General features: G+C 36.8%; 1 protein-coding gene across 2 annotated transcripts in view; it reads right to left on the bottom strand.

Annotated features, from left to right (window-relative positions):
* CAB39L (calcium binding protein 39 like) overlaps nucleotides 1-12,714 on the bottom strand; it is a 149,804-nt gene that overhangs the window by 58,729 nt on the left and 78,361 nt on the right. Inside the window, exons 3-4 of one of the 2 annotated variants that reach the window (XM_072610527.1) lie at nucleotides 9,290-9,436; nucleotides 2,559-2,723 (exon numbers count right to left, since the gene is read on the bottom strand). In XM_072610527.1, the coding sequence (XP_072466628.1) occupies nucleotides 2,559-2,723; nucleotides 9,290-9,400 (276 nt within the window). In that variant the 5' untranslated portion in view covers nucleotides 9,401-9,436. The remainder of the gene's footprint in view (nucleotides 1-2,558; nucleotides 2,724-9,289; nucleotides 9,437-12,714) is intronic. The other variant, XM_072610528.1, reaches the window with a different exon arrangement.

Raw genomic sequence — 12,714 nt, 5'->3', positions numbered from 1 at the left:
GCCTTGTTGGAAGAGATCTTTTAATGTTGCATTTTGCTTTAACAAATTAAAAGCTTTCGATAATCAGCAAATAAAAAGCAGTGGAATCTTGAATCTAGAAGGTACTCTCTTCACTTGCACCTCTAGAATCTTTAGTATCTTTCATGACATAGATCAGCCTACATGAAGCTTTTCCTGATTCCCTTCAGTTATTATAATTAGTTATTATTACCAGTTATTATAAATTAGTCATTATTATAATCATAACAATTAGTTATTCCCTCTTGAAATCACATTTCAAATTATACACAAGCTATAGTTATTCATCTATTTACATGCTATGTGCTATCACTTCTTCCTCTCTCCCCTACAGAATGTAAACTTCTTGAAGGCAGGCACTTGTTCTCTATCTTTGTATCTCTAGTACCTAGCACAGTGTTTTCCCTGCAAATAGTAGGCACTTAGTATGAGGTTTTCCAACTTAATTTACAGGAATCCTTGAGGAGGCATTTGAAGCACCTAAACTATATTGCTTGCTGGAAAATTTCCCAATAGCAGCCATAGATATTATAGATCAAATAGCTAATCACTTTCACCCTCGAACACAAAGGAACCTTCTTACTTTCTTGGTCTACCATTTTCTCAGTATTAGGTAAGCCATTCTGAACCTGACATTATGTAGAACATACCTGCTCTAGAATACAAAAACGTGAACCAATCCCCATTTGTACTGAATTTTTTCTTTTAATGTTTATATCTAATTTTTTTCCCAATTACATGTAAAAACAATTTTTAACATTCTTTTTTGTAAAGACTAAATTTTTAATCCTTTATTTCTCCCTATTTTGTTGCTTTACAATGCAAAAAGAAAGTCTCAATGCTTTGGGTCTGAATGGTATACAAAATAAAAGACACACTAGGGAACTTCTATCCTAAATCCACTTTGGCAAGTCTTTCTGTTTCAGTCAAGTAACCTGAACGCTGAGTCAAAATAATGGAGTGTAAAAGTCACTACAGTACTGATTTCTTTTCCCCCTTTTAGTGGCCATTATAAAGGCTTAATCCCAATGTAATAAAGTAATGGGACTCTCTAATTCTTAACTATGTTTGCTAATCAACCAAATGAATTTTGTAGCAATTTTAAGATCTCACTTTAGGAGACTATACCTTTTTCAAATGATGCTAACATTGTTCAAAATAACTGCCTTCAGAGATAAGTCACCAGTTACACAAGAAAATCTGTCTCAATCAATCAATCAATCAGAATAATCTATTATTATATGCTATTATATTATTAGGGTATTATTATACATGATCTATATTATATTTTGTTTAAATGCTCTTAGGGAATATATTTTATTGGACATTTACCTTTTGAGTTTTAGTTTGTATGCTGTCAACTTGTCGATTAAAAAATAAAATTACTTTTTACTACTTAAAAAAAATAGTCTATTCTCCCCTGGTCTGACATCTATTTTTCTCTCATTTTCCTCCCTCTGTCCCTTACTCACTTGGCTTAACTTCTTCTTTGCTACTTAAGACAATATTTTGAAGATCCCAGAAAGGGGCTTTGGATGGATGAAATTTCACAGGAGGCACATCAAGAAGCAGACTGGCAAATATTAATTTGAATGCTGCCTTCCTGTTCAATCATAGGTACATCTAGCTGTGTACTATAAAGCAAATTATTTTAAGTGAATCTACTATTAGGAAAAGTATTGCTTGTGCTGTATTCTCATCTATACTATATCACAATGAAAGATATTTATAATGATGACTATGAGTCAATAATAGTTAAATTATCTTCCATATATCCTACTTTGGAAAGAAGACAAGTACATGGAATATTTAAGGAAAATCTCAAAAAAATTAAAAGTCTAGCATTGAAAGGCTTAACTCTTAGTTATGTGGCCCAAAGGACTATTTGCAATGGTTCAGCGCTTGAATGCTCTGGATAGCTGATTATTAGGTAATAGATAAAACCACATGCTAAGAAGTTACTGATAAAATCTGCTCACCATCTCTCCATTTCTGAGATTTCAAATGAGACACAAAGGTTTACTTGTTACAAGCCTGCAGTCAACAGTAAGCTAATATTTGAACTAGCAAAATAAACCAGTATTTCTGTCTTACAAACTAGTATTTTTTCACTGCGCTGGCAATGCATTTATTCATTATACAGAGAGAGGTAGGTGAACTACGTGACATGTAGTACAGTGTCTGCATTTACTACAGCTTAGGAGCTTACCAAGTAACTATTTCTGTGTGTGCGTGTGTATGTGTGTGGATGTGTGTGTTTTGGTAAATTTTCTTTTAGTCTAGGCAGGTCTATGAAAAGCTTAAAACTGAACACAGTCCTTTAGTCCAAAATCAGTGCTTACTACTTATCAGTAAACTATACATAATACTTAAGGACAATATACCTATGTATAAAGTTACAGGAGATTTGAATTTTCCCCAGTTTTAATCTGTTGAATTGAAAGAAATTAATGATTTGGAAAAGTAACAGGAGATTAACTGACAGTCACATTCAAACTAAACCACTCAAGTGAGCCACTGAGACAGAGGACTCAACTTACCTCAAAGTCTATCAGTTGTAGGTCAGCTATCAGGGTTACAAGCAGTCCGCTAGTATATAGTTCTTGGGCTAACTGAGCCACAGCTTCTGTGGGTGGTTCCTTATCATTTGTACCACAAAGAATTTCCTTCATTGCTTGCAATGACTTAGACACTTCTTCTGAAGCCTGGTAACCAAAGAGCATATTATGAGTAATATATTTTAAAAGGAATGAAACTATTCAGACAACAAAAATCAATTGCTACTTACTTACTTATAATAGTGTGATGCGACTGCTAAGAAAACAAATACAAATCTAGTCTGGAGGAATAACTGTCCTAATTACTAGAAGAATAATTCCACTTTACCCTCTTCTGGTCAGATTACATCTGAAAAAAACTGTGCTCAATTCTCAACACTTTATTAAAGAGACCATGATAAACTCATATGTCCTGTAATTCCAAGGGAAGAAACCCATGTCCTATAAGGAATGGATGAATAAATGGGATATTTAGCTTAAAGAAAAGACTATGGGAAGATATGATAAGCTGTTGCTCTGGAGTATACAACTAGAACCAATGGGTAAAAACTATAGAGAAGTCAGATTTCAGCTAAACACACACACACACACAGACACACACACACACACACACACAAGGGATAACTTCCCAATAATCATATCTATTCAACAATGTCATGGATGACCTCATGAAATTGAGAACTTCCTGTAAGCTAAAAGTACTTGTACAGATGATCACCTGATAGGAATATTATAGGGATTTACTGTATGACCAGAGAGGGTTAAAGATTTAACTAAATTACTTTTAAGGGCTCTTCTAACACTAGGATTCCATCAAGTAAGAATGATGAAATTTTCAGGCTAATACCTAGGACATTAATTTAACATGCATTTTCCTATCATGACAAACCATTCTGCCGTTGCTTTTTTTTCTCCTCTATGGGTATCAGGCTCATCTAGGTTAGTTTGTTTTTTCAACCTTGTTCAAGATACATAGAAAATGACATCAGAAGTCATCTAGTACAACCCTGAAGCATGAATACTTTTCATAGTTATACCCATGTCACTTCCCTACTCAATAAACTGCAGTGGCTCACTATTGCTTCTGAGATATCAACTTTTCTGCTCAGGCTTTAAGCTTCATGAGTTGGCCCCCAAATTATCTTCTTAGCCTCATTTCTCCTCCTCCTACAGTAGGTAATCCAGCCAAATGCTCTTTTCTTCTTACACATGGAGCTCCATCTTCTATCTTAATATCTTTGCGCTGCTTGTCTTCCATGTCTAGAATGTACTCTTTCTTCTTCTCATAGACTCTCTTTCTCCCTTTAAAACAGTACTCAAGGACCACCTTCTGTGTGAAGCCTTTTTTGACTCCCCCTGACTGCCAGTGCCTTCTCTTCTGACCTTGTAGTCATCCACTTTGCATTTGTTCTCCTTCTACTCATACGGAAACATGTATTTATATATAATATATATATACACATATATACACACACACACACACACACTTGTTGTCTCCCATGCTAGAACATGAGCTCTTCGAGAGTAGAGACTGTTTCACTCTTTGTATTTGCATACGAGAACTGAGTACAGTGCCTGGCATTTAGTAGGTGTTTAATGTTGTCGTTCAGTCATTTTTCAGTCAGGCTTGATTCTTTGTGACCCTGTTTGGGGTTTTCTTGCCAGAGACACTGGTAAAGCAAACAGGGTAAAGCGAGTTGCCCAGGGTCACACAGCCAGCAAGTGTCTGAGGCCAGACTTAAACTCAGGAAAATGGCACTCTACTCACTACACCATCTGCTTAAAACATGTTTGTTATTGCTTTACAATACCTCTGACAAGTGGACCTCCAGACTCCATTTTTTCACAATTAAATTCAAGAAACACTTATTAGGCACCTACTGTGTTAATCACATAAGGCAAAAAGTCAAAACCACACTCTGAAGCTTAAGGAGCTTATAGTTTACTGTGAAGATTCAACACTTAAACATATGAATGAACACAATATAATCTGAGGAAGAAGAGAATACAATTATGTATTGGAAAGAAAGCCTGAGCTAAGCCTTGAAATGACAAGTAAGGAAAAAACAGAAACAGGACAGGTAGCAGAGAGAGTCAGTGAGGTGATACTGAAACCACTAAGGATATATACTCATAAGAATAAAATATATACAACAGAAAACTTCTGAAAGGCAGAAACAGAAACAAGTGTAAACAGGTTACCTGGACAAAAAGGAAAAGACCGGGAGCTCAGGAGACGGGTCATGTAAGCCTGGGATGATTCAGGGGGACACAGGGGACTTCAATTACCCAGACCTCTGCTAGAGCTCACTCTTTGTCCAAAGCACAGCAACTTAAGAATTTTATTTTACTTGTCTGAATGATAATTTCTTGTCTCAAAAGATGGAGAAAACTGTAAAGGGAATGTCTATTCCGGCTCTGATTCACACCAACAGGTAAGAATGTAATCTTAGAGAAAAGTGACCACTTCCCTCAGAGTTTATGACACAGTGTAAGGGACAGTCTGATAGGAACCCTAAGGCTCAGAGGCAGAATAGGAGGGATCCCAGGCACTAGAATTCTATAGGTAATGTCAGTCCTCAAAACAAACTTCTCAAGAATGAAATTAAGGACACAAAGACAAGTCTATGAGGAGGAAAACAGAGAGATGTTTGAAGACATTGATGTGAACAGGGAAGCAGAATCCAAATGACCTTGATTTTATGTCTATTGATTGAGAAATAAAGAAAAAAAAACATAAGCAGAAGATGGAAAGAAGGGCAAGTAACAGGGTGAATAAAAAAGTGTGGCATGATACTTTAAGAGTAATGTCAGCTCAGAATGAGATAAGGCTGGTGAGGAAAGCAAGATCCAACAAAGCTACATGGCTTTTTGAATTTGGATTAAGAGACTCAAAAAAAGCTCAGAATACTGCATGTGGATGGGAACATGATGAATGATGACAAGGAGGTGATAGAGTTGCTTGAAAAAATTCTGAGAATGTTGGTAGACTGCAATTTCAGAATGAGTTAATAGTGTGAAAAGGCAGTCCAAAAAGTTATTGTGATCTTGGGCTATACAGAGCAAGGGTCATCTTCCAGGAATGACAAGATGAGAGACAGACCTGCTCTTCTCTGTCCTCATCATTTCACATAAAGAAAATATATGGTCAGGCTTGAACATCACATCTTAGGAAGGACGCTGAGAAACTGTAGCGCATCTAGAAGGGCACATCCATAATGGCATATTCCATGTAAAGGACTGGTTGAAGGAATTAGGAATATTTAGCCTGGAGATGGTAAGACTCAGTGTCCCATAGATATCTCAAACTCACCATGTCCAAAACAGACCTCATAATCTTTCTCCCTAAACCTACCCTTCTGAAGTTTCCTCTTTCTGTTAAGGATACCATCATTGTTCTAGTCATCCAGGTTTACACCCACAAAATCATCAACAATCACTCTCCTTCACCTTCTGTACTCAATCAACTGCTACTGATTTAGGTAATGTTTATTACCTTCTATGTATTTTGTATATACAATGTAATTATTCCTTAATACTTACTCAATACAATGTAAGTTCTTTGAAAACAGGGCCTTTTTCATTATTGTCTCTGTATCATCCAGCATAATACCTGGTACGTAGCAGATATTTCATAAATGGTTACTGATGGATTGATTTAGATGACACCTGTCTTCAAGGGTTTAAAGGGCTATTTCTGGGGAAGAAAGTCTCTCTCCTGTATGAAAAGTCTAAGCATTTGTTCTATTTAACCATAGAGGGAAGAAATGGGAGCAATGGGTAGAAGTTACCAAGAGACAAATTAGGCTAGCTGTAATGAAAAAATTTCAAATTGTTAGAATTATCCAAAAGTGGAAAGGATTTTCAGAAAGTGGAGGGGTTCTCCTTCATTGGAGATCAGCAATCAAAGACTGGCTGGCAACTGGGAGCGGGATGTGAAAAGAATTCTTTTGCAGGGAGAGGTCAGCCTAGATGGCTCTTGAGCTGTGGAGTATGTAGGACAGTTCCTACAAAAGTGAAAAGACAGGAGACTGAATGCCTACATCAAGGGATGGCAAGTAGGCCAGTCTTGCTGGAATGTGAAGCACATGAAGGGGAGTACTGTGAATTCTGTTAGGAAGTAACCAGGCTGGGAGGGTTTCTAAATGCCCAGCTAAGGAGTTTATCTTTTATCTTAAAGGGAACAGAGCTCCTGAGGGACCATTAAAGTTCCTCTTCCAATTTAGCTGTCTTTGAGAGCTGGAAGGGACATTGATAGGCATCTAGTCCATCATAGTCCAACCCAGACATGAAAGAAATGGGAAAATGGAGGCAAGGAGAAGTTAAGTGACTTACCCAGGGTCTCATACCTAGATAGTTATCTGAGATTGGATTTGAACTAAAGTATTCTTGACTCCAAGCTCAACACTTTATCCACTGCACCTGTCTAGCTGCCTTGAGTGAGCAAAGCTTAACATAAACAAAATCCAAACTTAAGAAGGAAACTGGAAGAATGAGCAAACAAAAAAAGGACCCAAACATAAAGAGCTACTGCAGTGACTGGGAAGCTCAAGACACAAACCCAGAAGAGAATGACTTGAAAACATATGTAAGCAAAGCCTCAAAGAAGAATGCTGATTGTAATTTCATTAGTATAGAGAACTCTTGGGTGATAAAACTTTTAATCAGTGGAAGTCGGCACTATACTCTTAGAGCTTAGATCACTGAGGGCTTAAGCAGCTTGTCCAGGATCTCACAGTCAGTAAGTGTCAGAGGCAAGACTTGAATTTTGGTCTTCCTCAGTACAAAGCCAGCTTCCTATTCACTACACCACACTGCCTTCTATTGCACACAGCAGATACTTAATAAATGTTTCTTGAATGAATGAACGGGTGCATGCTTGAGGGTGGCCAGTTAGCTTTTTCTGGAATCTAAATAACTGAGTTTGGTTCTAAGACTGAATTCTTATGTTATTTTCTTTAGACAGGAATTTGATATAAAGCTAATCTATCTTCGATTAAAATTCCAATGTGGATGTGGGTGGGAGGGGTTGATTAGGGGAGATTATTGGGTGCATTCAGGTCTTTGTTTGTAGGGTCCATGCCACTTTGGGGTCCATAAAATGAGCAAAAAGATCAGTTCAGGCACTCGTGGTTTCTCTTGGACCTTGAAAAGAAACACCAGCACATAGCAAAACAGATCTGCATTCAATAGGGGGAAAGAGGGAAAGACTACATCTACGTGCAGATTCCTCCTCATGAGATTTCCTAGGCAACATGAGCTCTGGGAGAGGTCTCATGGGTAAGTCAAACTATAAAAATATCCAAATATGACAGTTCGGGGATCAGACCTTCTAGAATCTAGAGAGAGAGAATTTTCTGATGTAGTGGACTCCTTAGGGTGGAGAGGGGAGGGGAGGGGAAGATAGTCTGTGGGAAGTAAGAAAGTTCTGTAGACCACATTCCTAGGTGATAAGGGTTGTGACCTAGCATGGACAGGTTAGAGGTCAGAAACTAATGCGCAGGCCCAAGGAACTGTGTGAGGAAGGGCCTATCACAGAGGAGAGCATGAAATCACAGGGTCAGGGGATGGTATCACGGGAAATTCAAAGTTCAGAATTCTGTAAGTGTCCTGCTTCATCCTGACCCCGTCGTAGTCCTTCCAGTGGCCGTGCTGGAAGCTACCTGTTCCTTCAGGGAAAGGAACGTAGGCCTTCCCTACTCTGAACTCCATTTTAAATAAGTTTTTCTTGATACCCTTTTTTGTGTGTCAAGTTTTTCTCTAACATAGTCCAAATAATTTTTATTTGAAAACCAAAGCCAGTGAGTTACTTGAATAGTGCAGGTCTAGCAGGATGGAGATTTCTTGCTTAGTAGTCTCCAAAATATGCTGACCTTCCAGGAAAAGTCTAAATCACAAAGCAATACTGTCCATCTCAGGGGACTGTAATAGGACTCTCTGGGAGTAAGGGTCTTATTTGAATGTTGAAGGATTTTCCCAATAATTATCTCCAATTTAACTCCCATCTGAGTTATCAGATAGGATATCTAATGTTCTTGGTATCTGTATATATCTGTGAGTCCTTTGTATCTTTTGTACTTTCCTTAGCATAAAGGTTATCCTGAGCCCAGTACATGTTCAGTACCTTGAGTGTTCATAGAAGAACTAGGGATTCCTTTAACCACTTTTGGGAAAAGCGAGACATAAACTATACCATGAATATCTTAAGACATTTTCCTCAAACAATTCTAGGTATGAGCAATGAACTGAAGCAAGCAAATCACCCTCTTGAAGTTAGCATTCAGGAATCAAACCTAATCCTTATGAGTACAAAACTGTGGCAGACTGGCGGGGAGAGGAGGGTGCTGGGCCATGGGTCACCTCAAGAAGACCTTTCTACAGCCAGTAGTCTTAAATCTAAAAATAATCAAACTCAAATATATACCTGAAGACCATGCTGACATATGATATTTGACATTAGAATAAGAGCTGGAAAAGATCTCAAAGGTCAGTGAGTTCATTTTTTTCATTTTAAAAACAAAGAAACCAAGGGGTAGAGAGGTAAATGATTTGTTCAGAATCCTACAGAAAGCCTGGAGCAGAAGCTGGACAGTAGGGCTCTTCCAGCTACACAGATGGCAGTCAACTTCTAAGATTCATACATCATCCATTCAATTAGTTTTATTCTTAGAATAAATACATTTTTACAACACTCTCATTATATTACTTCATACCTTGTCTGTCTTTTTTTCCTGCTTTTCCAATATAGCCAGGTTGTCTTTTAGAGTTTTCACAATTTCTGCAGGATTTTTGTGTGATTTACTAAACAGAGGCATTTTTTTCATTCACTCACGGTTCTTCTTCTAATTATCTATGGAATGCTTTAAATAAAAAATTAAAAACAGAAATTTAACACATATTTTAACATATAAACTATGCAAAAATATTTTGCAAGTTTTAAGTCACATTAACTTGGTAATAAGCTAAGCATTTTCTAATTATAATGATAATTTTGTCAAGTTCTACGCAAAAAAAAGTCTATAATTAAATTGTTTTAAGTGAGGTGCATTCAATACTTCTTACACTTATGGTTCTACTTAGGCCACTCTCCTGAAATAACAAACAAAAGCTTACTTATATGATGCTATAAAACTTAAATTTTCTTTAAAACTACGTGAAGTAGGTAATGTAGGCACGATTATCCTCATTTTATGGGTGAGTTCAGTGAAGCTAGAGTTTAGAGATTTAAGCTATTTGCCCCAGGTCATATAGCTGGTACTAGAAGTCAAAATGAGATCTTGACTTTTAATGCCATATTGGGACCTCAGAGGTCATCTAATCCATCCCCTTTATTACAGATAAGGAAACTGAGGCCCCCCAAAGATGAAGGGGCTTGCCCAAGGTCACACAGACAGTAAAGCAGAAACCAAGTCCTCTGAGCCCAAATCTGGTGATCTTTACTAGAGTGAATAGAATATTAGAAATGCTGTAAAGGGGTTAAGCAGATAGAACCACTAGAATTAAAAGTTTGTCTAGTTGAAATGTTTAAGTTGTATAACATTAAAAAAAAAAGATCAAAACTTTCTCCCCTCCCCAACCTTTGTCAAACTTCTCTCTCACCCCCATTCTAACTAAACCACCAGTCAAATAAACACTATATAATACAAAGTGTAAATGGATTTAATAGTTAGGTGCCTTTTTGTCTAAGCAAATTTGTCTAATCCTTTCTTAAAAAGTTTATTGAAGCCTTTTATTTTTATTTCACTCGCTTCAAGATGCCTCTAACTCTTCTTCCTTTCCCACTCCAATAATCTCTCTCTTAACAAAGAAAAAAAGTTAACTGACACCAACCAACAACAGTGACCATATCTGACAATGACTGAAATTGTCAGTTCTATTCCATACCCATAATACTGCACCTCTCTACCCAAAGGAGGGAGGTGCATTTCATTATGTGTCCAGATTACTCAGAGTTTGGCTTCCATTCACTAAAACTCTTTGTCTTGTAAAAATTTTTTCTTTCTTTCCGGTTTCTTTTTTTTTTTTTTTAAATTAACAGGCATTTATTTACTTTGTCTCCTAGCCACCACTGGGGGAAAAAAAGAAAAAGAAAAACCACACCCTTGTAACAAATATGAAGAGTGAAGCAAAAAAAAAAAATTCCTGAAATGGCCAAGTCCAAAAATATATGTTTCATTCTGCATTGAGTCAATCATCTTTCTATCAAGAGATGGAATACTTCACTTTTAACAAAGTTTTGGCAGAATCTTTGCAATAAAATCTTTTTAAATGACTAGGAAAAAAAATTCTAACTTACTAATGGTACCAAATAGTATAAGGCTATTCTAAACAAATAACATTTTTTCACATAAATCTTATTCCAAATCTAATAATATTACAAACAATTCAAGATTATGTCATTAGGCAGGGATTTTAATCCTGGCTCTGCCCCTAAACTAGTGGTATGACACTGTCTTTCTGATCCTCAGTTTCCTTTTTTTTTTTTTTTTAAATTAATTTTTTTATTTTTTTAATGTTTAACAATCACTGCCATACAATTGCGATTTTATCCCTCCCCACCCACCCCCCCACTACCTCCCTCCCTCCCCACGACTGCATACAATTCTGTATAGATTCTACATATACTTTCCTATTGAGTATATTTTCACTATAGTCATGCTGTGTAGTCAGACTAAGATAAATGAAAGAATCCGTATAACAAATCAGAACATGATACACAAACAGATACACATACACAAACATGATCTGCTACATTATGTGAGTGACTTCCATATTTCTCTCTCTAAGTGTGGAAGGCATTTTGCCTTGAGGTCCACCATTGGGATTTTTTTTTTTTCAGAAGTTCTTGTGTTATTACAAAAATCTAAGTCTACCAGAAAAAACTCTCACACACTGTGGTTGTTGCTGTGCATAAAGTTCTCCTGGTTCTGCTCCTTTCACTCAGCATCAGGTCATATAAGTCCTTCCAGGCCTCTCTGAAGTCTTCTTGTTCATCATTTCTTATGGCACAATAGTACTCCATTACATTCATATACCATAATTTATTCAGCCATTCCCCAATTGATGGACATCCCCTTGACTTCCAGTTTTTGGCAACTACATAGAGTGCTGCTATAAATATTTTTGTACATGTGGGACCCTTTCCCATTTTTATGATCTCTTGGGGATATAGTCCTAGTAGTGATATTGCTGGGTCAAAGGGTATGCACATTTTTGTAGCCCTGTGGGCATAGTTCCAAATTGCTCTCCAGAATGGTTGGATGCGCTCACAGCTCCACCAACAATGAATTAGTGTTCCAACTCTCCCACATCCTCTCCAGCATTTATCATTTTCTTGTTCTGTCATGTTTGCCAATCTTATAGGTGTGATGTGGTACCTCAGAGTTGTTTTGATTTGCATCTCTCTAACCAATAGTGATTTAGAGCATTTTTTCATATGATTATAGATAGCTTTAATTTCTTCCTCTGAAAATTGCCTGTTCATATCCTTTGACCATTTATCAATTGGGGAACTCAGTTTCCTTTTTTATAAAATGAAAGGTATGATCAGACTAAATGATCTCTAAATTCTCTTACAGCTCTAATTATCTATGATTACATACTATATACTATACTATACTTACATGCTATATACATACTACATACTATAATTGTATAGTATCAGAGGTGGTGGCTTATCTTAAGATGTAAAGACAGAGGGATGAGGCAGTGATCCCATGATGTCAAACTCAAATAGAAACAGGGGTCATAAAACCATACCTAAGGATTTTTGTGGGCTGCACACTGGCTTCTAAAACCACATGTTAATATTACCTGTTCTACTGCATTTTTATTTATTTTATGAAATATATCCCAATTACTTCTTAATTTGGTTTGGACACACTCAGGGGAGTGATGAGCTGAATGTTGCCTATTACATCTCTGTTCTAGGGAACACAGTTCAGTCACTTCACATGTCATCCATAATACTGTTAGATTAAGGTTTATGGGAGGATGAATGATATTCTATTATCTTTGTAACATCCAAACCTCCATCAAGATTTCTGGATGGCAATACAAGTCTAACAATATACCATAAGATCAATATGATATGTATTGGAAAATTGACAACAACTATGGATGTGAAATAATCAAAGGA

The sequence above is a fragment of the Notamacropus eugenii genome, chromosome 5 (assembly GCF_028372415.1).
Source record: "Notamacropus eugenii isolate mMacEug1 chromosome 5, mMacEug1.pri_v2, whole genome shotgun sequence".
Taxonomy (NCBI): Eukaryota; Metazoa; Chordata; class Mammalia; order Diprotodontia; family Macropodidae; genus Notamacropus; species Notamacropus eugenii.
Note: the sequence above shows the minus strand (reverse complement) of the source record. Positions and strands in the feature narration are given on the sequence as shown.